General features: G+C 36.5%; 1 protein-coding gene across 1 annotated transcript in view; it reads right to left on the bottom strand.

The window, feature by feature from the left end:
- The window catches only part of DPP10 (dipeptidyl peptidase like 10), a 617,838-nt gene that overhangs the window by 314,149 nt on the left and 276,772 nt on the right, over positions 1–26,917 (bottom strand). Inside the window, exon 4 of the mRNA XM_029933326.1 lies at positions 6,797–6,891. Coding sequence (XP_029789186.1) covers positions 6,797–6,891 — 95 coding nt within the window. The remainder of the gene's footprint in view (positions 1–6,796; positions 6,892–26,917) is intronic.

Here is a 26,917-nt window from a genome sequence, read left to right as displayed (position 1 = left end):
ACATGGCAAAAGGTAAGGGGAGCCTACTCCTTTACCGCCAGATTCTAATGGGGGGGTCCTCAAGTGGCCGCTAGACGACCCACCAATTTGGCTAAGGTTCATAAGAATTATGAAGGCATATTGCACTTATACGCCCAAGGATCCTGACAAATGAGGAAACAAATTGGCTGTCATTCTTACTTTTGTAAACCAGACAGCGCCAGATATTAGAAACCCTAAAAGAGACCCTTACCAAAGTAACCATGGAGACTGGCAGAAATTGGGTAAACTCTCCTTCCCTATGCCCTTTACAGGGTAAGAAATTCCCCTTACACCAAGGAGGGCTATGCCAGGCTTTAGGGGTACAATGGTAACTCAGCTGACCCAGGATTGGGTCAGTTACAAGACAGAGGGCGGAATGTAAGGATACAGATTTGAGACAATAGAAGGGCACACATTGCCCAAGGCAAGAGGGACCACCCTTGTCATACCCTTAACATGCCTAAGGGCAGGCCTAGAAATAGAAGCTATAGGTAATCAGTTATTGCCTAAGGCTGGTTACACCCTACCTGAGGGTCCTGGGTCTTGAGTCTACTCTGTGATTGGTTAACACTCTAAATGTTGTAATTGGATAAACCTGCTGTCAATAATATTGTATAATAATAAAAAAATAATAAAATAAAAATAAAAAAAGAAAGTGACACTAAGTAAGAAACTTTAAGGAAGATACTGGAATATTAATCATTTCATTGCACAAATTCAAGAGCAGTAGTAGATATACTTGAAACAAGCTCTTGTTCAAATGGTTAAATAAGTGAAGTTTAAATAGGAAGCAGTGTTTGACTTCTACACAAAGGAGACCTTTGATATGTCAAAGGCAAAAATGCTTGTATCACCCAAGACACTTTATCCCAGTGTATGAATGTGTTAGTAGCCTCTGTTTCCTGGATCATTCACAAGGCTAATTAAGGGTAAAAAAAAGAATATGGAGTGGTCTCTCCGAGTCTTTCTCACCTATGGGGAACTGTGAGAATAAGTGTATGGAATTTTAGAATAATCATGTCACACTCGCAAACATATGGAGACAAGAGTATCTGTTCTCACATTTTATATTTGTCCTTGAGGAAATTTCCAGGGTGAGGATAAAAATTTTCCTTTCTAATTCTCCTGTTTGGACAACTATTACTTTTAAAACTATGCAGCAATTCATTTTCACATTCATCTAACTTAGAGAAAATTTTGAAGAAGCTAAATATTCACAGTAGATTCCAGGTCCTCTTCCTTAAATGAATAAATATAACAAAATATTCCAATGCTTGCTGAAAACTATGTTACTTTATTTTCTTTTCCCCTGAAAGTGCATAGATGGTATGGGTATACTTTTTTTTTTCTATAGTTTATTCATTTTTGAGACAGAGAAGGAGAAACAGAGCACAAATGGGGGAGGGGCACAGAGAGAGAGGGAGACACAGAATCCGAAACAACCTCCAGGCTCTGAGCTTTCAGCACAGAACCCAATGCGGGGCTCAAACCCATGAACCATGAGATCATGACCTGAGCCGAAGTCAAACGCTTAACCAACTGAGCCACCCAGGCGCCCCAGTATGGGTATAGTTTGATACTTCTTTGATGGCTAAGAGTTGGAAATTATCTACATCATCTAATTAAATACAATAATCATTTTAAAAATGAATATGGGTGTACAAAGGAACTACATACTTTCAAGGTGAATAATAGAAAAATGGAAGAAATATAAATGTATCTAATGATAGGGAGTGGTTATTGCTTTTGGGTAGAAGACAAGTATGCTGAAACTGAAGACTGAATTCCACTCCAGAAACCAATACTGCACTGTATGTTAACTAACTAAAAATTAAATTTAAAAAAAACCAAAGATACATAAATCTCCATATTTATAAACACAATATAAATAATTTAATGTCAACGTAAAGAATTATGCTGGCTGGGATGCCTGTATGGCTCAATCAGTTGAGCATATGACTTGCACTCAGGTCATGATCTACCCATCCTCTAGTTCAAGTCTCATGTCCAGCTCTGTGCTGACAGTTCAGAGCCTGGAGCTTACTTTAGGTTCTGTGTCTTTTTCTCTCTGGTCCTCCCCAACTCATGCTCTGTCTTTCTCAAAAAATTATCATTAAAACAATTGAAAAAAAAGAGTTACAATGGCTAAAATATCAGTCATCGGTTTTTATCTTCTAACTTAAAGAAAACCACTTGCTTCTTGGTCAAAGGAGTTGATAATAGCCAGTAAGTGATGCCAACATGTCTCAATTAGAAGTATCCCCAGAAAATTATGAAAAACTAGGGTCATACTTTTAGCCTGTACTTTACCCTATCCAAAGAAGAGAAATCCAAGGACAAAGGATTATATTCATGCCTTCTGGTCTTCTATTCCAGGTCTGTCCATAAAAAGAAGAAACGTGTCTCAAGAAAATTAAGCTTGAAGTCTCAGCCTAAAATATTCTCTGACAAAAAGAACCATTTCTTTGCTGTCACTCTAAAAAAAAAAAACACACAAAAAAACTACCTTTTAATCATCTCACGGTTTCCCTGATATTCCTGCCTAAAACTGGATCTTTCAAATTTGGCACTGCTGATGTTTTCAACTAGCTAATTTGTGTTGTTGGAAGGAGTTGTCTTGTGCATTGTAGAATGTTTAGTGGCATCGCTGACTAGATTCCCATGGCAAACTCACTGTTCATCTCCAGCTGGAACAACCAAGAATTGTCTTCAGACTTGCAAAATGTCTCTTGATGACAAAATCACCCAAACTGAGAAACACTGCTCAGAGAAAATAACTTGCATTGTCATGCACGCAGTAACTACATAAGTGTGCAATTCCTGTGACCTCAGTGGCCAAACCAATATTAGTTATAATACTGATGTTACTCACTATCAGGGTTCCAACACATACCACTAAAGCCAGATTTCTAAAAAGATAACAAATTCTCCAAGATTATAGCTAACATATAAAGCCACTTGGGCAATCAGAACTGCCCAATAACCTTTATTTTAATTTCTCCAAGTGTTTATTTAAATTTCAGTTCATTAACATATAGTAAAATGTTATTTTCAAGGATAGAATTTAGTGATTCATCCCTACATACAACACCCAGTGCTCATCACAACAAGTGCCCTCCTTATCTTTATTTCAAATTTTAAGAGGGGAAATTTGGGTGCCTTTATTCAATAAATATTTATTGGTCCCTGCATTGTTTTTGATAGAGCACCTATTTCTTTAAATATGAACTGAAAAATCAGTGTCTTGATTTCATGGTGATGAAAAAAGAAGTTGGGTCTATTCCCTCCCACATATCTACTGGCAGAACAAATTAAAAATAAATACAAATATTACGATGGCACGCAAGCCAATGGAAGACCTTCGCATGCACGATGAGTCAGTAAACACTCAGTGGTTCCAATCAAACCTACTATTTTGTAATGGCCTACAAAAAGACAGTTGGACTCCCAAAATGTGTACCTAACATTTCCTTGGAATCATTCTGCTGCCATATATATGAAGTTCCTCCCTCTAGCATGTTTTGAAAACTTGCAGATTTTCAGAATCAAAAAGATATGATGAGTCTTATCCATCCATCATCCATTTCCATATTAGTACATTAGACCCAGGTTTCCAAATCCCTTCTAATTTAAACGGGTGATTTGATAGGACTACTTATGGCTGCTGGTGTTTTCTGCTAAGACCACTCGTGATATTCAATTTACTGACAGCAGAAAGAATACAGCTAATACTTATGAAACATTTTCTCATTATTTCACTGTGAATGAGCTTTTGTTTGAAATAGTTCTGGCTCTAAGAGATAACATTCCCAAACACTTTAAAATGATTAAAAGCAGTTTTGAGGCTAAACCTGTTCTTTTGCATAACTCCTCTTCAAAAAGTTACTCTTTAATTTCCTGCGTCATTAAAAAATCCACCTATCTTCAATCCAAAAGAAGCCGTAAGACAATTCTTTCTGGAAAATGATTGACTTTTGTTTTATTCTTGACAGCCAGGTCCAATATTATTGTTACTCAGAGTCTGCTAACCATGATTGTATAGCTAAAAAGTACACAGTATTCATATTTAAAATGTTTTCAAGAGGGTAAACTACAATGTGGTGTTATCTTAATTTTCACAATAAAATGACTGTTATGTTTTAGAAAAACATGTCCTAATAAATAATAAGCTGTTCTGTTAACACATCTATCAGTAATGTGTTTATTTTCTTAATTGACTTGGCTCTTTGATTACAAAGCCTGTATAGTGATCATTGCCAATTAATTATGATTCTAAATAAAATACTGATAATTGTTCAATGAAAAACCTGCAGTGTGAATACAATTGTTATGCTCTAGTAAGAGATTATTTTCTAACAGAATGACCTTAAAGGAAAGTAAATCCATACTTTAGAACTGATCTTGAGCTTTGAAAACACAACTACATTTAATGCTACATTGGTGTAGGGAGGAAATTATTAAATGAGTTCCTCTGAAGAATGTAGAATCATGGTTGTACATTTGTATTTTTTTTACAGTTTTGAGTTAACAGGTTGCAAATATATGCCACACTCCAACCCTTTATCCTTGCACCAGTTCCCTGCCCACAGACAATTCGACCCCTTCAGGACTTGTAAATTGCTTAATTATCTGTGTCATGAGATAAATGTCTTTAGGGAGCCCATGAATCTTAGAAGATCAGTAAATTAGAATATTTGTTAAATATGACTCTGTGGTAATTAAGAGTCATTGCCTACATAGAAGAGAGTAGAAGAGACCTCAAAAGGATTTAAGAAGATTAAACATACACACGGAAAGATAAAATGGTATTAATCAGCATATGGAGAAACTACAGTGAGATAGCTGGGGGTGATGTGAGGCACGAACAAAAGAAGAACACTAGAAGCTAAGAAAGCAAGGAACAAATGTTGAAAACATACATAACCTGTGACCACAGTGAAGACTTCACTAGCCTGTGCAAAGGCAATGATTACTAAGTAACATCATATAACTGAACACTCACATGCTGAATGTCTATAACAAATGCCTGGCCCCTGAAGACCTATACTCCACATAAAAAATGACACCTTATGATAAAACAACAACAACAAAATAAAAAAATGTATTTAGTTTTTTTTTTCTCCAAACTAATTTTACTGACAGTCAATTCATTAGGACTTTAATCAGCAAGTCATTAGCATACCCCTGTCAATACCAATTCCTGCTTTCTGCCTTCTGTCCTACTGAAGGCTTCTTTTCCATTCATTTCAACAACTCTTGATGATTTCTTATAGCCTTTTCTCTAGTATCCCTGAGGACCCTGAAATTAAGAAATAATACACACTGCTCTATTTTGTTTATTACTCTTTTTCAGGAGAGTTAGTATTTTTGGCCTCAAGAAACTCCATTTATTTAGAAAGGGAGAAATATGCCCTATAAAGAGTTGCATTTAGAGAAGATTTCCCTCTACTATCTATGAATTAACCAATTCTTTTTTTACATTTATTTATTCAGAGAAACAGAGAAAAAGTGGGGGAGGGGCAGAGAGAGAAGGAGACACAGAATCTGAAGCAGGCTCCAGGCTCTGAGCTGTCAGCACAGAGCCTGAGGCGGGGCTAGAACCCTCAAACCGTGAGGTCAGGAACTGAGCCAAAGTTGGATGCTTAACCGGCTGAGCCACCCAGGAGTCCCAAATCAATCAGTTTTAAAACAAAAATGTCCTAATTGCTAAAGTACATCAGCTGTTGGGTTTAATGCAGCCTAAAAGATATATAACTATATAAGTACCTCATTATTTCAATGACTATGTTTTCTAAACATATAAAAACTCTAAACAAGAGAAAGTTCTAGTCTCTCTGTTTCACCTGACCATCCTGTAATAAACATGAAGTCTAGAGGTCGATTTCAGTCTTATAAGCAGAAAAAAAAGGGGGGAGGGGAAAGTAGCTCATGATTTCTCACTGATTTAATTTGCAGAGAAGGTCCTGAGGCCTTGGGCTATATTTTTGTCTGTATCATATGAAGCCATCTAATAGATAATATAGTGAACCTCTGATTATATAAAACTGCAAGTGAATACCTGTGGACTATTTTTCAGTGGTGTTTGACAGCTAAATTTTGAATATCTGCAACATTTCATTTATTAACACTCACTCAACAGATAATCATCATAAAATCTAGCCTTAAGAAGTTTGAATTTACAAGAAAAACACCAATCCTATTCCTTTTTAAGAGCAAAATAAATACATTCCATTATTTAAACATCATCAGGCTAGCTGGTAACTCTGGAATAAGCAAAATGAAAATGACAGTAGCCTAAATCATAAAAGCAAAACACATCAACCCCAGCAGTAGGGCAGTTTTAGAAAGCCTGTCTTCTGCTTGATCCAGAAAACTACAACAAAATTAGAAGTCAGGACAAATGAAAAATAAAGAGGGAGAAAAAGGTTGTGATAACTTGTGTAAGATGTTTATTTTATTTTGATATTCATAGGACTCATCTTACATAGAAAATAATGGAAGAAATATTCACTGTAAAGAAAGTTCATTCTTGGAAATATTTCTCATTTACTAAAAAGGGGAGATATGAAGATAAATGGAGAGAAATGAAGCAGATGGTCACATGGGCATTTTCTATTAATAGATGTACTGATTCTAATGATATTCCAGCCCTAACTATTTACCTGAAATGCTTTGCACGTGCTGGAGCTGACTTAGAAAAAAAAAGTTATGTGCATCTAGAGAGCATTCAAAACAATACTGAAATGCATAAAGTCATTAATTTTTCATTACTTACAAAAGTTGTGTTTTCCAATAATAATGTGGTGGCATTTGTTTCTATATTCAGTTTAATGACATGTCCATTCTCGCTTTTGTACACCACATCTGTATCTGCAACAACAAAGATATTAACAATTGACAAACACATTGATTAGGTAATATAATGAACTGTAGAGGAGAAAATGTGCATAATAAACAGACACATTAGAACAATCACTGTTAGCCTTTATTCACCGGAGCGAATTTTTGTACTTGGCTCACATTAATCTTCTTCAGTGATCAAGGAGCCTGGCTAGCACATGGTCTATTGTGCAGTGAACACAGGGTTAGTGAGAGGGCCACTCAGGTTTCTGGTTTAACAACAGACAATTAATTACAATATGGAAAACCTGCTGCCCATTCCGAGATGAGAAACAAGGGACAGAGAAGTGCCTCTACTTACCAGGATAAGCTGTTACTGATTCATGATCCAGTTAAGCTGACAATAAGGGCTGTCATTTACTGTAACTTGACACAAGTCTGAGCTACTCTTACTGGACCACCTTCATGTAGACTTTTTTGTTTCCAGTCCTACCCCTCCCTCAATTCCCATCCAATCTTTCTCCTTCAGGTTGGGAATTGTGTCTCTGATGGTTTATCTGGTTTGTGTGACCACAGCTCAAAATCTCTGAAGAAAGTGAGGTCTTCATTTTTTAAAAAAAATTTTAATGTTTATTTATTTTTGAGAGAGAGAGACAGAGCACGAGCTGGGGAGGGACAGAGACAGAGAGAGAGACAAAGCTCTGGGCTCTGAACTGTCAGCACAGAACCCGAGGCAGGGCTCAAACTCATGAACCGTGAGATTATGAGCTCAGCCAAAGTCAGCTGCTCAACTGACTGAGCTACCCAGGAGCCTTATGAGGTCTTCATTTTAAATAACCACATGGCCCTGGACAGTTGTTGATCTTTATATGGAGTTGTTAACTCCATATATATAGGAGTTAAATTCAACCACAGGAAATTAAATCATCTTAAGAATATGTCAGACTGAAAATATCAACAGGAGGGAAAGCTGTCAGAGAGGATTCTCAAGAGTTAAATATATGCTGATTAAACATGTGTGTGTGTGTGTGTGTGTGTGTGTGTGTGTAAAAGCAAAGATTCCCAAATGTAGACTTGAGTGGGTTTTTTTTGTATGATAATCCTCTTTCCAATTTTGCTCATTTCCAACCTTTTGCATGGTATTGCACCTCCCTAACCATCTGCCCATTCTTTTTTTTTTTTAATTTTTTTTAATGTTTTATTTATTTTTGATACAGAGAGAGACAGAGCATGAGAGGGGGAGGGGCAGAGAGAGGAGACACAGAACCAGAAGCAGGCTCCAGGCTCTGTGCTAGTTGTCAGCACAGCGCCTGACGCGGGGCTCGATCCCACGAACGTGAAATCTGACCGGAGCTGAAGTCGGAGGCCTAACCGACTGAGCCACCCAGGCGCCCCGAAATTTAGTATTTTAAAAGCAAATTTTGTTGAATAATTATTTAGACTTGAAAAACATCTACAGAGATTTGATATTTACAAATACCTTGAGATCTGTGCACCCACATATGTTACTACTAGACTCTCAACATTGCATTAGCAGGAGAAAGACGTTTTAAATACAAGTGTAACTCTCTAACTTAAAATTTAACACAGATTTCTTCATGAATTATTTTAAAAGCATCTAATATCTGCCTTTATTAATTGTGTTTTACTTTTCTTCTGGTCTTTAAAATCTGGTCTTCTGGGTATCATATTTATCCTACTTTACTGTTTGATTTATAACCACTAGAGGAATCTCCCATTTTGATACTCCTGTTACTGCATTAATAAATTACTTTCTAGAACTACATTTCAAAATTGTCATGTCATATTTTGTTTAATGTTAGGTAATGAAATATGAGTGAGTAAGAGCAACGAATAGAGTGCATTAGCACAGGAATTTTAAGGGAGGTATATTTGAAACATTCTTAAAACACACTATCATGCATGTCTATATAGCACTTTGATTAAATCATCTCTCTCTTTTCAAGTCACTGAAAGTTAAGAGTCAACTGTGCTAAACACATATTCGATTCAGTCAGTTTTTTAAAATAAAAAGGTGTGACAAGATTGAATCACCATCTAGCCTCTCCATCCTAAGGCCCAAAAATATATTTTTAGTGTCCGTCTCCCTAAATGATTATTATTACTGTAATTTCTGTCTATTCCTCTTTTCTTTAATGTGTCTAACAAAAAATAAAAAGCATAATAGTATATTTTAGTTTTAGATCATTCAGGGGGTTGCCTGGGTGGCTCAGTCGGTAAAGTGTCAGACTCTCAATTTCAACTCAGGTCATAATCTCAAAGTTCATGAGTTCAAGCACGTTCCACACTGCTGTTGGCACCGAGCCTGCTCACCATTCTCTCTCTCCCTCTCCCTCTGTACCTCCCCCACTGTCTCACACATGTGCACCCACGCTCTCTCTCTCTCTCAAAATAAATAAACAAACTTTAGATCATTCAGGTAAATGTAGGCTTGTTTTTTTTATTTTTATTTTATACCTCTTCCACACAAAGCAGGAGTAAAGCACTTCACCTAATAGCTCAGTTCTCAATTCTCTAATGATTTAAGCCAATTTCATTAGCAAATTGAGAACGAGGCCTTCTATTTGCCCCAAATGTTTGGGACCAAGAACCAAAGCAGCCTACATCCATAAGATTTGATTTTGAGTGACTCCAAGTTCTTGCCCATGGAAATTATAAAACTATACAAACTTAATTTTTCAGAAACTTAACAAACGTTAATTCATCTGAATAAGCTCTTAAAACTAACAAATTCTTAATCATCAAATGCCCGTTCACTCCAAAATAACTCTGTGCCCACCAAACCTAAGCTATTACATCATGAAACGTGCTGAACTTCAAGCAGGTTCTCAGAGTGAAAGACCTTCCTTACCCACTCAGGTCCAGACCCCGTTCCCAGATTTACCTCCCCCCCCCCCCCCGATCGTATCCCCCCTCTGGACATTCTGAGTGATGAAATGTTGTCCTCCATAACTGCAATAGGTGATAAACTCAGCTTTGCTTAACAGGCTATCCTGAGGGCTAATAGCTGACAAAGTTCACCTTCCATGTGCATCAATATAAAAGCACTACCTTGGTTCTGTTGTTATTGATGTTATTATTGATAATGTAAGTACACATTTAGTTTTGATATGATAATTTGTTTTGAGCATTTCAAAACAAAATCTATCATCTGTTTATAAAGAGAGTTTTCAGAAACTGGAAAAAGAGTGGCAAATCAATTATTTGAGAGATGTTAGTTCAAATATGACCTTTTTTTTAAAAATCTGCTTTTGGGGCACCAGGGTGGCTCAGTCCATTAGTCATCAGACTTTTGAGTTCTGCTCAAGTCATGATCTCACAGTTTCATGAGTGAGATTATCCCTCTCTCTCTGCCCCTCCTTTGCTCACATTCCTTTTTTGCAAAAAAATTTTTTAAATATGTTTTTGATAACTAATATAAAAACTCAATGGCACCTAAAATTTTTAACTCATGTTCAAATAATGAACTAAAAAAATTAAAAACAGTGAAATAAGATAATGAAATGAGTCTCAGAAAAAGTGCTCAAATGATTTTTGAAAAAACTTGTTCAATATCAATTTAAGATTTAATCAGTTAACATCAATCTTAAATCTGGACTATTGAACTAATCATTATTGAAACACAGCAGATCCCTCATTCATCTCTTCTAAAACACTGCTCAAAACTATGCAAAGCTATCTTAGCTTTTTATAATCCTCACTTTTATTTTAAAAAATTTTAATGTTTTACTTTATTTTTGAGAGAGAGAGAGAAAGTGTGAGCAGGGGAGGGTCAGAGAGGGGAGACATAGAATCCGAAGACAGGCTGCAGGCTCTCCGCTAGCTGTCAGCACAGAGCCCAACATAGGGCCTGAACCCACGAACCCTGAGATCATGATCTGAACTGAAGTGGGCCTCAATAATCCTCATTTTTAAAGAACCATGTATTCACCTGTGAAAACTGAGGACATCAAAAATGGCTTCACTCTCCTTTTCTGTCTACCTCAGAAATCTCGCTCCATACACAATCCTTTCTCTCCAGACTTTGAGAATGAGGTTATCTTATTCCTTTGCAAAGCAAAAATCTGTTTTATAGCCAAATCAGAATTCTCCAAACGTTTAGGTATCTTTGATTTCTGGTACTTCTTGCCAACTACTTGTACTTTTCATAGTGTACATGTCATTTTTAATAATAATAACAATAATAATAAAATCATCTGCATTCAGCTCTTTTGCTCTCCCCCAGGTTTTTTTGTTCTGTTTTGTCTCCTTTTGCAGTAAGCCTCAATCAACATTCTACATAAGGTTTCGGCATTATTCTGTCCCTCTGCCTTATGTGCTGCTTTCCATATCTTCCTGCTGTGCAGCTGCAGTCCTCACTGTGCTGAAATTGCAAACTTGCAACATTACCACTGACCTGTAATTAACCAAATCCAATTGCTCTTCCGCCAAGCTGAATCCCTACCTCACTTGATTTAGCAGGGTGCGCTAATGATGATGAACAGAAGGATTTTGAAAACATCTTTCTTGACTATGAACCATTGCTTTGCCCTGGAATCATTTCCTCAAAAATTTCTCTCTATTCTAACCTGCTTCCTTGCTACCTAAACAAAGACATCCTTTCAAGTTCAGCTCTGAGCTTTATCTATTTATTTTGTTCAAAGTGCTGTTTTCTGAGTGATCCTTTCTAGTCAGACCTTCCTATATTGATTCTTCAACGTTCAGCTCCAGTTCTGACCGCTCCCCATATGCCAGTTTTGTGCATCCAATTCTATGTGAGATTACATAAATATCTTGTAGTTATAGATAGGTCAGTAGACTAAAAGTAACCTCCTTATATTTATGGCCCTATCCTCCCTTGAAGTCCCACATGGATGCACACACATATGTCCACTACATCTTCTCTACCTCTTCACCTCCACTATTAATATTGTTCTTTATACTTTTCACTTGGAAGATTGTTTCCGTTTTTCACATATTCTCTATGCCTCTACTTTATTCCAATCACAGAGCTAACGCATTTTATATAACACTTTGTATTTTGTCATATCTGCCAAAAATACTCATGGCTCATGAAAAATAAACTATAAAATCAAAGACTGGAACTCAGGTTACTCACTACCTGGCTTCAACTTGTATTTTCATAGTAATTATCACCTAATGGTCTATAAAATAGTCCAGATCATCTGTTGTTTCCCCTTGTGCACCTCTCTTATACTTCACCCCTACCCTATTTTGCTGATGATACCCACTGCCCAGGTGCTGCCCCGACTCTACGTCTGTTTCCAAGCACCATTAAGTTCCCTAAACTTATGGAGTCGTCAATCTCTCCCTTCTCTGAATTTCTATGTTATTCATTTAATATTTAATCATGTACTTCATTAAAAATTACTATCTGTTTTATTTAATTTTAGTGCACTGTTTTGGGTTTTCAATTACTTTATAAAGAAAAGAAAGGACCTATTCCATTTTCTTTTGAGAAGTGAGACTAGTCACTCACACATTTTACTATCTATATTAACATGAGTTTACCATTCAACTGTCTGCACGAATATGACTTTAATATTTCAGGAAATTCTTGCCAGGAAGCTGAGGTTGCAAATAACTTCATCTCCCCCAAACCTACACAGAACTTTCTGAAAACCCATTTGTTTGAAAAATAGAGTACTCAACTAGTCACCAATAAAGAAAATATCTTTCTCAGAACAATACACAGCTCAACCAAATGACTGTTGACTATTCGACAGCCTCTCCCAAATCCTCTCCACCTTGAACATATCAACCCTAAACACTTACAACACAAACTCACCCAATTCCAATCAGGACTGCTAATGAGAGACCAGTCAAAATAGATCCCCCAAACCTCAAACATAGCTTCCTTTGTCCTTTCTTTTCCATGTGTTGCTCATTCTCTATCAAGACCTTGATCTCTCCTTTACCTACGTGAGCAATAGCTTCGGCTCTGATCTTAATGTTTTTATTTGGAGGGGTGGTGGGCTGGGGAACCAACATTCAGTTGTTTGAAATTTCTATATTACATAAAACGTATATGCATAATATGTATAGTATATATCCCACCAAAGATCTCAAGAAATAGCTTTCTCTGCTACAAGACTAATTCTTCTCACTATCTTCAGGGTTACAACTTTAATTAGATATATATTAAGCACTACTGACAAAGACTCCTTCCTTGACTAAAATTCAGTCAGACTCCTCTGAGCCCTCTTTTCCACTAGTCCTTGACCTTGGCTTGTCTTTACCATATCGTGCCAAGCCAGTTTAGTTAGAATACCCCCATCATTGATGTCTGATCAAGTTCCTCACCCTTGAGCTGTGAAATCTAAGTGCTTGGCCTTGCATTTAATGAGAATCCTATTAGGCCAGTTTAGTTAAGAATCCTGTAACATCAATGTCCTCTATTTAATTTTGCCCTCTGTCCCCCCCCACTCTGAGATAAATCTCTAGTTTCATTTCTGCATTCAGCGTTCAGTTCAGTCTCTCTCCCCCTATTGCAATAGTCTCACCTCTATTACAATAATCACAAATAAAGTCTTCCTTATGATTTAAACAAGGGTCAGATCAATTTTTCTTTAATGTTACCTTGGAAACCTAAACATATGTAACCTACTTTAATAACATTCAGATATTAAATTTAAATTATATATTATACACTATAAATTAATGTAAGTTATTAATATTAAATTAATGTAATTTAATAACTTACTATAAATTAAATTATATAAAATGTATAAATATCAATAAACTATATATATATAGTTGATCTATGAATAACATGAGTTTGAACTATACAGGTCCACTGATGTGCAGATTTTTTTCAGTAAATATGGTACAATACTGTAAGAACAACTTCTCTTCCTTATGATTTTCTTAAAAGGATTTTGTTTTCAGGGTGCTTGAGTGACTTAAGTCAGGTAAGCATCCGACTCTTGCTCTCAGGTTAGGTTATGATCTCACGGGTCATGAAATCAAGCCTCTATGAAGGGTTCTGCACTGATAGGGCAGAGCCTGCTTGGGAGTCTGTCTCTCTCCCTTTCTTCTCTCTCTCTCTCTCTCAAAATAAATAAACTTTAAAAAGCATTGTTTTCCTTGACTTACTTTATTGTAAGAATATTGTAAGAATTACAGTATGTAATACACATAAAACAGAAAACAAGTGTTAACTGACTATGTTATTGGTATGATATCCAATCAATACTAGGTTATTAGGTGTTAAGTTTTTAGGGAGTCAAAGTTATATGCATAGTTTTTTTAAGTTTATTTCTTTATTGTGAGAGAGAGAGAACGAGTAGGGGAAGGGCAAAGAGAGGGAGAAAGAATTCCATGTGGGCTCCGTGCTGATAGCTCAGAGCCGTATGTGGGCCTCCAGCTCAGGACAGTGAGATCAATCATGACCCGAGCTGATCTCAAGAGTCAGATGCTTAACTGACTGAGGCACCCAGGGCCCCAATATATGTACATTTTTTACTGTGTGGAGGGTCAACATCCCTAACCCACATTTTGCTTAATAAACACACACACACACACACACACACACACTGAAGTAGTTTAGCACACTAGACCAGTGGTCCACAAATGCTAGCTATCTCTATGGGACAAATCTATGTCCACCAAATTTGGCCTACAATCACCTTTATTTATTTAATCATTTTCATTTCCCTGTGGATGCTTTCACAGTATAATTGTAAGTCTGAATAGCTGCAACAAATGAAATGGCTCGCAAAGCCTAATATATTTATATTCTGGTCCTTTCAAGAAAAATTTTGCTGACCTCTGTGTTAGACTATTAATTTCTTGCCTCATTCATAGAACATACTTTTTGCTTACTATACTTATTAATGTTTATTTAGTTACTGATCATTGTAATTCCACTAGAAGATGTTCTTTGAATGTCCCAAAATATCTATATACTCGGAAGAGTTATTTTGTTTTGTTTTGCTTTCCAGCCGGGCATGAGAAATGTATCTGCCTTAAAATGATTTGAATTCCTGGCAAATAGGATAAAGTTAGGTATGCAAAATAAATGCATTTTCCTAAAAAGTAACCAGAATAAATGTCATCTTCATTTAAAAGTCATCATAATTGTAAGTAATCATCATTAATTCATAGGGAAGTGTCAATCCTATGAATGGCACTTCCTGTAATAAAGAGCCCTTTCCAGTCTCAATAATGGAGCGGTTGATGGCCACTCAGCTAAATGATGTCGTTTTGATTTGTAGCTAAAATGTGAATAGCAGCAATTTTCTGATGATCATTTCATTCTTTAGATTATTTGAAAAAAAAAAAACCTCACACAAGAGCAAAATAAAACACCCCTCTCTAGAATTTCAAATATGACTTGCCACCAGAAGGTTTGTCTGCATAATAGTGGCTTCAGTGCCAAATTGTAACTGTTTCTGTTTCTTCAGCTAAAACCTACTAGAGTTTACGGAAAGTTTTCTTAACTTCAGACTCCCACAATCACCAATGTGCTTGAGTGGTCCAGTCTACTGAGGCCTGCGGGCAAAAGGAAGACACACAGATTCAAGCCTTCTCCTCACTGAGTATCACACGTTAAATGAACATAGAAGTTGTGAGTGTTCCCATGATAGTAAAGATTGAGAATTCTACTGCAGTGACTCTTGAAGAAAACAGAGCTTGGGGTGCCTGGGTGGCTCAGTCGGTTAAGCGTCAGGCTTCCGCTCAGGTCATGATCTCACGGTTCGTGGGTTTGGGCCCCGCGTCAGGCTCTGTGCTGACAGCTAGCTCAGAGCCTGGAGCCTGCTTCAGATTCTGTGTCTCCCTCTTTCTCTGCCCTTCCCCTGCTCACTCTGTCTCTCAAAAATAAATTAAAAAACATTAAAAAATTAAAAAAAAAAAACAGAGCTTATTTTAAAATAACACCTAAACTGCAAAATATAGGGAAAAATGAAGATAGGCAAATATCTAAAGCATTCCTCTCTCCTTTCATTTTGTTGTTGCTAGAGTCTGCCACCAATTTGCCACCATTTTTTCTCATCCTGAAGATTAAACTGGGCTGAGCTCAGCCTCCAAATGTACCGTTGGAGGAGGGACTGGTAGTCAGCAACCCCATAGAAAAAAAGATTTTTATTCTGTAAGGGTTCCACTCATGTAAGGTGCCTCCTCGATGTGAGGATACCACCTGGGCCTCACCACACTGCCTTGGTGATTTGTTGCTGTGAATAATCAACTCTCTTGGTCTCTGATGTAAAGGCCTCATGTTTTACATACAAGTTCTTTTGCAAGTAGGGTAAAATCTCAGATCCTTGCACTTACTTAAAAGGTCTCCTCCCTCAACCTTAAGGATCCCCCCATTTTCTCTCATTTTAATTTTAATATTAATTTCTACATCACTAATAGTCTCAAATTACATGGTGAAATTTTATTAATGTAATCATAAATCAAAGAATCTTTCATCAAACTTGTAAATTAAAAACTCAAAAATGAACGTTAATTCTATACACCCAATTTGTGCTTGGATACTGCCACAGTGACCACAATTTAATTTATTTTAATAAATATTTTAATTTTTTAATATTTTAGTTTAATAAATATTTTAAATTTAATTTAATTTGTGCTTGGATACTGCCACAGTGACCACAATTTAATTACACCATTTAAACAGGTATCTGGAGACTGAACCACCCATCACTTAGCTATTTTGATATACCCTTTGGATCCTTCCTGGCCAGTCCATGCACATACGTCAATATCCATTTACTATTGACATGGTCCCAGGGTCAAACATGTTGACTCTCTAATATCTTTGATAAGTTTATGCCCTTCTTCGCAAGATGCCATGTTTTGCCATGGTTCCTTCAGATGAATGGACATACAAAATCATGATTTTTGCCTAGCCAGTGCCAGCTCGTCTTAGGCAGATTTTGTTATCCCACAGAAATGATTTATTTATCAGCATATTGAAGATGACAAAAGAAAAAGACATATGGTGATGTCACTTATATGTGGAATCTAAAAAAAAATAAATAAAACCCAAAACAAATGAATAAATAAACAAAAAGCAGCGTAAGATCTATGAGTACCAAGAACAAACTGGTGATTGACAGTAGAAAGAGAGGTGGGGGGTGGGCAAAATGGGCGACGGGGAGTGGGAGGTACAGGCTTCCAGTAATGAAATACATAGGTCACATGAACAAAAGTAGAGCATAGGGAATCCAGTTAATGATATTGGAATAGTGCTCTATGGCAACGGATGGTAGCTGCCCGTGGTGTGAATAAAGCATGAGGAATAAGAAGTTGAATCACTACTACATCGAACACCTGAAACTAATGTAACATTGTGTGTCAATTATACTCAAACTAAAAAATGAAAAAAAAGAAAAAGACATGAGGTCAAGGACAGAGATTTCTTGCATCTACCTCATTGTAATGTAATATATATTCACCACTAAAAATTTGTATAAGGCAAGCATATCAGGGAACAATAATTGTGAAAATGTTAATGTATTTCCTTAAAACACACAGCTGAGATCTCAATGTTTATTACAATTTGCATCCTTTTTCTCTTAAAATTGAAGATTAGGCATTATACCTCCATTATTAAAATTTCTCCTTTAGTTCATTCAAATGCTAAACACTTTCAGCTCAAATGACACTATAGAAAGAAAAATAAATTAAAACATAATCATTGATAATATGAAAGAAGAAAAGTGGCAATATTTAAAATGTAGGAAAAAAAGAAATGTAGATAAGGTGGCCCTAAATATAGTTTCAAAGTGGCACTGAGAAATTTTGTTGTCTGCGAAACTAATGCATACATCTAAACAACAGATGCCATGACTCTCTTCAAATGCATAATGGCATACCTTTATCAATTTCTGCACTTTTCAATTAAATCTCTAGAGGCTAAAATTGATCACTGCACTCCAAGAAGTATGCAATTGAACCATAAGGTAAGACTTCATTAAACAGAAAATTGACTTAGTTGAATAAGATAGAAGTATTGCATTGATTTAAACAAAAACAACACTGAAAGAAGTGACAAAAGGAATAATTAAAAATTCATATACTCTGGGGTGCCTGGGTGGCTACTGATTAAGCAATTGACTCCTGATTTCTGCTCAAGTCATAATTACATGGTTCCTGAGTTTGAGCCCTGTGTTGGGCTCTGTGCTTCTAGGCTGACAGTGCAGAGCCTGCTTGAGACTCTCTTTCTCTCTCTGCCCCTCTCTGCACATTCTCTCTCTGTCTCTCATTCTCTTTCTCAAAATAAAAATTAAAAAATTTACATACTCAAAGACATTCAGAGACAAGAATGAATAACAGAAATGTTAAATTTATTAAAGAGCCTATAAGACAATCACCAACATCAGGTAACTACAGTTAGTTCTATGGCTAAGTTTAGTGGAAATGAGGCAGCAACTTTGGGGAGCAAGTTTTTGTTTTTGAGTTTGGATGATATCACTTCTCAAGCATTTTTAGGAATTTTTTTGAAGAGTTCATGAGACAAGCTTGGCTGATTAAAGAAAAATACTCATTAAGTTCAAATTGTAAAATGGTTTAATCATATTCTATTATATGCCAAGGACGTAACTTGCCTAACCATAAACAGCTATTATACAAATTGATGCCTTAGAAGAAAACTGATCAGACAGGAATATTTCCATAAGTCACTGTTACTATTTTCCTTCCTTATTTTTTTTCTAATTTTTTTAATGTTTATTTACTTGTGAGAGAAAGAAAGACAGAGTTGTGAGCAGGACGGGCAGAGGGAGGGAGACATAGAATCTGAAGCAGGCTCCGGGCTCTGAGCTGTCAGCATAGAGCCCGACATGGACCTTGAACTCACAAATGGTGGGTGAGATCATGACCTGAGCCAAATGACTGAGCCATGCAGGTGCCCCATTATTTTCTATTTCAGGGTAGGCGGTAGGAGGCAAGTAAAGGACTTTTTTTTGTTTCAAGTGTCAAAAGCCTCCACCTAAATGAACATTTTTCTGTCCGTCTGTCTGTCTCTCTCTCTCTCACACACACACACACACACACACACCCCACAAAAGGACTGTATTGTATGTCTGGCTTTATGCAGGGGTTCAAATGATGCCGTCATGGGCACAAGTACGATCTCACCATAGTTTTTTTCAGAAGGCTCCATTCAAACAGGCTTCTCTTCACAATCAAAAGATGGCTGTAACTTAGAAAGCTTAAAGCCTCTTACTTTTAACACCAATTGGAAAAAAAAAATCAAGATTCTTTTTTTCCAGGATTCTCAATTAAAGAGAGATTCGTTATTTCTATTGTTCATTGGGTCAGGTAGACAGTCTTGAACGGGATAAGGATGGGCAATGCACTAGCCGCCCACAGACCAAATCCCATGTCCAAGGGGTGAGAATTGATTTTTTAAGAAAAAAAAAGTTATTTCGTGGAGGTCAGAAAAGGGTCAAGTTTGGCTAAGTGATGCAGACAACAGATCTATCACACAGTGTCTGTATGCTGCTAATGACCGATTTTACATATGAAGGGTGTTGTCTAGAACAAAAGCAATGCATCTCCAAATGTACCATAAATTGGTGCTTCATTATATAGGAAAGTAAAGCAGAATAGATTGTGAAGGTGAGTAAGTGACACATACACAGAGAGAGAGAGAGAGAGAGAGAGAGAGAGATTTGGCAGAAGTATGTGTCCATAATAGAAAATATACTGTAGTAATATAAAATGCTGAGAAAAAAATGAGTTTGCTTGAGGTCCCGCAATATTCCCAAGTCATGCTCCCCCTAGAGAAAAATGATTTTGCCTGAAATTACTAGACTTTTGTGGCTCACTGGGGAAGCTTGCCAGGAGGAATGTGTGCTTTTGCCAGGATGTGTAGTCAGAGATTTCACTGCACTGAGTGAGGAAAACCTGCTGGCAACAGATCAGTCTGAGACTGCTGTGGGGATATAGATGCATGTCCTGGAAGAATTACAAATTTCCATCAAAGTTTCAAGTCTTCTCCTGTTGAGCTGTTAAGAGTTATCAGATTTGCCAAGGAACAGACTGAATTTACAAATAAGTCTTGCCAATAAGGATAAACTCTAAACATACTATTTAAAATGAATCACTTAGTGCTCCAACACCAACACAGTATGTATTTTATTACCGTAGTTATTTTCCTCAGACTGCCGACACCAACCTATGCTTATTGTCATCCAGACTTCTCTTATACAACTTCACAGGCAAGTTCAAAGTCCATACCTCCATCATGAATCCTTTCCCAAACATTGTTTTTTAAATATGTGTGTATGTGTATACACATATATGCACATATATCATGCATATGCATATTTAATACACATAAAATATATATGTAATATATTAGTCATAAAAATACAGATTATCTCATTGTTTAACAGTAACTTTTATACATTGTTTCTATAAAGGAGACCTTAGAATAAAGTTGACAACATAATTGGCTCCAAAATATTTTGAAGAGCTGGGAGGAAAGACAGAGGTGATCTTGTCCAATCCCTTCATTTTATCAATGAGAAAAGGCACAGAAAAGTCGGGGTGAACATGGTGAGGAAGCAATAATTAAAACTTCTGGATTGGGGGAATGTAAATCCAGTCCAATATCTCCAATGCTGGCTATCTTTTAACCAATGACTGAGGCTTATTCTGCTTCCTTAAGCTAGCTTTCCCATCTGTATATTCCATTTCTACCTAGTCTTAAGGTTCAAGAACCTCCTTTATGAAGCTAAAGGAGGCACTACTAAGTCATTACTAAGTCATGGGTAAGCAATACATTAGTTGTAAATGACTCCTTACTACTACTTCCAAGATGGCCTTGGTTGACCCATAGTAGTCGGTTGTGGAAGGCACAAGGGTAACGGTGCCCAATCTGCTCCTTGGGATGAGCACACTGATGACAGAATTACTAAGAAAATGTGAAGTATGCAGGTGCTCTAAGCCTTTTGGACAAGTACTCCTACATTATCTTCTAACTGACATATATGGTTCCCATTTCTCATATATGACGAGTATTCTGGGTCTTCTTAAATTCCTCACTCCTTGCTATCCCTCCAACTATGATTTTTTTGATACTCAACATCATATTTAATTCAAGCCACCTGTTTGCACAGATGACAGCTTGCTCACTTTTATGCAGGAGCTAAAGATCTAGGCCTGACAAAACATGAGTTAAACTGTCACTTTGCTTTGTTTCTCCAAGTTTAAAGTGAGTTAGAGAATCAAAGAAAACAGATGTCTCTCCTTCCGCATCCCATTTCACCTTTTTTTTTTTTTTTTGGTCTCCCACGATCTTTTAAAAAACATGATACGAGATTCTTTGCACCGAACATTATGTTTCTGCTTCAAAAAGATGAACCTTCCTGTCCCTCTTCCTAATAGGATACTGTCATATCATTAAGGAGAAAAGAGCCATAATCTGCAGACCTGCATTTTCCTATCGTAACATTTGCTCTGGGGCACAGCTGGAAGCACACATATGATCAACTAGCAGGTATCTGTGTTCACAGATGCAGCTATGATACAGAAAACAAGCACTATTTTTATCCTTATCAAAGTGCTCTGCTATAACAAGTAACAAGATAATACACACAAGTTTTCAATCTCCCGTGAGACTAGTCACTCTATTATTTACTTGCTAAATACTTACCATATTCCTGAGAAATGTGACATGGGAGGAAAAAAACCCACCTAAAATCTAGTCTGTAGACTAAAATATAATTACGTGCTATGTTAAAAAAAAATAGCCACTATGTGTTACTATCTACAACAGTGAAGTGTTTCATGAGGCATTTGTACTTATCTCATTTAATTCGTACAATAATGGCCCTTTTTACCTAAGAGAAAATAACATTGAGCCTCCAAGAGCTTAATTAACCGGACTAACACTATACAATTAAGAGAATGATGGAGCCAGAATTCTGATAGGACACAGATTTAATACAATTTCATGAGAGCTACAATAGCTGCTCTGAGGGGAGGCTACTTCTGGCCTTCTATCCCTTTCCAGCACACACTCTTCCCAGTCTTGGCTGGTGTCCTGACCTGCAGCGGACAGAAGTGGTCATTAATGGGGCAGCTCCTGAGAGTCCCTGCAATGCTCCTTTCGGGGATACAGCTGAGGTCTGACCTGGCAGCTGCAGGAGCCTGTGCCTCCTTGTCTATTCTGCAGGTGCAGGTTCCTGTTTCCTTCAGTCCCCTCAGTGTCAGCTGTCAGAACCCTGTTGGAAACCAAGCACAACAGCATCTGGCTGACAGCAGACCCTGCCCATGCTTGACTGGTGCAGTCAACTTGCTCAAGTTCAGCAAGAATGGGGTGATAACCTTCAAAGAGCAGAAAGCAGACTGTGAGGCTGGAGCATTGATGATGGAATCCTCCTGCTCTTATAGTAGACTCTATGTCATCCTATGAAAAATATATGTGTGTGTGCTATTTCCTAAAAAGTAAATGTTTTTCCTTTCTTTTCAATTTTTTATGTTTATTTACTTTTGAGAGAGAGAGAGAGAGAGAGAGAGAGCATGAAGAGGGTAGGGTCAGAGAGAGGGAGACATAGAATCTGAAGCAGGCTCCAGGCTCTCAGCTGTCAGCACAAAGCCAGATGCGAGGCTCAAACTCACAAAGCAGTGAGATCATGGCCTGAGCCAAAGCCAGACACTCAACTGACTGCGCCACCCAAGTGCCCCAGTACATGTTTGTGGGTTTTTTTTCCAGTTGTTTTATTGTGAGAAAATGCTCACAACACAGTTTATCATCTTAGCAATTGTTTTTGATTATTTATTTACTATTTTTGAGACACAGAAAGAGACAGTGTGAGCAAGGGAAGGGCAGAGAGAGAGGGAGACACTGAATCAGAAGGAGGCTCCAGGCTCTGAGCTGTCAGCACAGAGCCTGACACAGGGCTCAAACTCTCGAACTGTAAGACCATGACCTGAGCTGAAGTTGAATGCTTAACCAACTGAGTCAGCTAGGTGCACCTCCACCTTAGCAATTTTTACTGTACAAGTTAGTGTATTCAGTACATTCATAATGTTGTGCAACCGTCACCACCATCCATCTCCAGACCTGTTTGGATCTTCCCCTACTGAAAGTCTATATACCTGTTTAACAATACTCCCCAATCCCCTTTTCCCACTGTTCCTGGCAATAACCATTCTACTTTCTCTCTCCTCAATTTCAACTACCTCTATGTACCTTGGATAAAAGTGGGATTATATAGCATTCATCTTTTTGTGATTAGCTTACTTAGCATAATGTCTTCAAGATTTACACATGTTTAGCATATGTCAGAATTTCCTTCCTTCTTAAAGATGACTAATATGCCATTGTATGTATATACCGTATCTTCCTATCTATTCAACCATCAATGGAAACCTGGGTTGTTTCCATTTTTTAACTACTGCAAATAATGCTACCATAAACATGGATGAACAAATATCTCTTTAAGACAGTTTTCAATTCTTGGGGGATACACCGCAAAGTGGAATTTCTGGATCATATGGTAATTTTGTTTAACTTTTTGAGGACATTCCAGTTTTCCACAGTAGCTATACCATTTCACATTCCAACCATTAGTGCACAATGTTCTAACTTCTCCACAACCCTGTCAACATTTGTTATTTTCTGGGGTTTTTTGTTTGTATTTTTAATAGTAACAATTCTATGATTATGTTTTTTATTTGAATGTCTCTGATGTGCATATTTTCATTTGTTTACTGTCCATTTGTATATCTTGGAAAAATGTCTATTCAAATCCTATGCCCATAATCTGGTTTTTGTTGCCCTGGTTTCTTTTTGTTGTTGTTTCTGGGTTTTAGGAGTTTCCTAAATATCTGGTTATTGATCCATATAAGATATTTAATTTGCAAATATTTTCTTCCATCCTGTGGGCTCTCTTTTTACTCTGTTGATCTGCAAGTTGTTTTAATTTTCATGGACTCCAATTCATCGATTTTAAATTTTGCTCATCTGAGCTGTTGGTCAGATCCAAGAAATACTGCCAAATCCAATGTCATGAAGACTTTGTGCTATGTCTTGTTATGAGTTTTATACTTTTAAATCTTCAGTTTAGGTCATGGTTCCACTTTGAGTAAATTTTTGTATACTCTGTTAGGTAAGAGTTTGATCTCAATAATTTTACATGTTGATATCCAGCTTTGTCAATACCATTTGTAGAAAAGATCGTCATTTCTCCATTGAAGGATCTTGGTACTCTTGTCAAAAATCATTTGACCATATATGGGAGGGTTTCTTTCTTGGCTCTATTTTATTCTATTAGGATGTGTGTCTGTCTTTATACTAGCACCACAGTGTTTGGATTACTGTAGCTTTGATGGTTGATTTTAAAATAAAAAAACGTAAGTCCTCCAACTTTTTTTCAAGTTTTTTCAGGATTGTTTTGACTATTTCAGAGTCCTCCTTGATTCCATATGGAATTTAGGATGACTTTTTCTATGTTACAAAAATTACTGGGATTTTGATGGGGACTGCAGTGAATGTGCAGATCACTGTGGGTAGTATTCAGATTTTAACAATATTAAGTCTTTCAATCTACAAATATTAGCTATTTTTCCATTTATTGATATATTCTTTAATTTCTCTCAGGATTGGTGATAGTTCTTCCTCAAAGTTTGGTAGAATTCACCACAAAGCAATCAGGTCCAGAGCTTTCATTTTTAGGAGATAAGTTGATTATTGGTTCAATCTCCTTACTTATACCTCTTCCCTCCTTAGTTACAGCTCTATTCATATTTCTGATTTCTGCATAATTAAGTAATGGTACATTTGTTCTTCTAATAATTTGTACATTGTATTTAAAATACCCAATTTGCTGATGTACAACTGTTCAAAGTACTATCTTAAATCTCCATTTCTATAGAAACCATAATAATGTCCTCACTTTCATTTCTGACTTTAGTAATTTGAATTGTCTTTTTATTAATCTAGTTAAAATTTTGTCAATTTTTCAAACAAATTTTTTGTTTTCTCTATTGTTTTTCTATCTTCTATTTCCTTTTTGTCTACTGTAGTCTTTATAATTTCCTTTGTTTTGCTAGCTTTCGGCTTAGTTTTTTCTTCTTCTTCTTTTTATAGTTCCTTAAGCTATAAAGTTAAATTGTTGATCTGAGATCTTTTTTTTTTAAATAAATGCTTATTCATATTTGAGAGAGAGAGAGGTAGTGTGTGTGTGTGTGTGTGTGTGTGTGTGTGTGTGTGTGAGAGAGAGAGAGAGAGAGAGAGAGAGAGAGAGAGAGCGCGCGCAGATGAGGGGCAGAGAGAGAGGAGGACAGAGGGTCTGAAGCAGGTTCTGCACTGACAGCAGTGAGCCCAAACTCACTAACTATTAAGATTGTGACCTGAGTTGAAATCAGACATTCATCTGACTGAGCCACCCAGGTGCCCCTATGATCTTTTTTTCTTTTATTATGATAACATTTACATTTCTAAATTTCTCCCTTAGCACTGCTTTCACTGTGTCACATACATTTTACAAGTATGTTTTGTTTTCATGTTCATTTATCTCTAAATATTTGTTTTTACTTATTCCTAGATTATGTTTTACATTTACTGTGATTTCTGGCTTGGTCAAGAGTAGACTTTATTTCCATATATTTATAAATTTTCCAATTTTTCTTCTAACTTTGATTTCTAACTTCATACTATTTTATTAGAGAGATATAAAAATTTTTATAACTTTTAAAATCTATTGATACTTGGTTTGTGGCCTAATTTGTGGTCTATACTGGAAAATGTCACATGCACACTTGGGCAGAATGTATATCCTGTTGTTTTACAGAGTATTTCTAGCTGCCAGAGATAGTTGGTTCACTATGTTGCTCAAGTCTTCTGTTTCCTTATTTACCATCCATCTGGTTGTTAAATCCATGGCTAAGAATGGGGTATTCAAGTGTCTATTCTTAATAGAGCTACTTATTTCTCCCTTCAATTCCATCCATTTTTGATTCCTATATATTTATGGTCTCTTTTTAAGTGTGTAAATGTTTATAACTGCTATACCTTCTTGGTGTATTAAAACTACTGCTACTATTTAAGACTGTTCTTCGTAGCTTACTAACTTTTCTCATTTACAGTTTGTTTTGTTTGATCTTAGGATAGTCACTCACGACCTCTTAGTTACTGCTTGCATGGAATATCTTTTGTCCTCCTTCCACTTGCAAGTTATTTGTGTCTTTGGCTTGAAAGTATGTCTCCCATGTAAAGTATATACTTAGATCATTTTTTAAATCCATATGACAGTCTGATCTTTTTATTGGAGAGTTTAATCTATTTGTAATTACTGGTAACCTGAAGTTACTGTTTATAAGAAAAAACTGATTTTGTCATTTTTCTATTTGTTTTCTATAAGCCTTATGGATATTATTCTCATTTTCTGCATTAGTCATCTTTTATGTTTAGTTGATGTTTTATAGCAAAATGTTAAACACTTTTTTCATTTTCTTTTGTGTATATTCTGCAGTTATTTTCTTTATTGTTACCATGGGAACTATATTTAACATCCTAAAGTTTATAACAGTCTAATTTGAATTTATACTTGTTTATTCTCAATAACATACAAGTCTCTGCTTCTTTATAGCTCCCTTCCTACGACTTCTAGTTGTGGATGACATAAAATTACACCTTTAGGTATCATGTGTCTAAAACCATAAATTCTTTGACTGAATTCCTAAGAAACGAAAGTCTATATTGCCTCTAGTGTCTGTCACTTTCTGTGCCCATGGGTTGGATCCGTTAGAGCCTGGGAGAGAGGCAAGATGACCCTTATGACTTCTCACCCTCTTCTCATGGGAATTCATTGCTTTGGTTTTTAGAGAAGTCTGATGCTAAGATTAAGACTTTTGAGAAAAGGAAAGGTTTCACTTAATCCTTCAGAAAGGTCTAGGTGCCCTATTGCAATAAAAAAAAAATCCACTTTTGTTATTATGTACATTCAGTAACTAACAGAGCAGTATGTGCTTATAAATTAGCATTTCCCTTGTACAATTATCTGCCTGAGGTCACAAGGTATTAGAAATGGTGAATAATGAGAGGATTTAGCCATTCCTGGATTCAAGGCTT

The sequence above is a fragment of the Suricata suricatta genome, chromosome 3 (genome assembly GCF_006229205.1).
Source record: "Suricata suricatta isolate VVHF042 chromosome 3, meerkat_22Aug2017_6uvM2_HiC, whole genome shotgun sequence".
In the NCBI taxonomy this organism is placed as follows: Eukaryota; Metazoa; Chordata; class Mammalia; order Carnivora; family Herpestidae; genus Suricata; species Suricata suricatta.
Note: the sequence above shows the minus strand (reverse complement) of the source record. Positions and strands in the feature narration are given on the sequence as shown.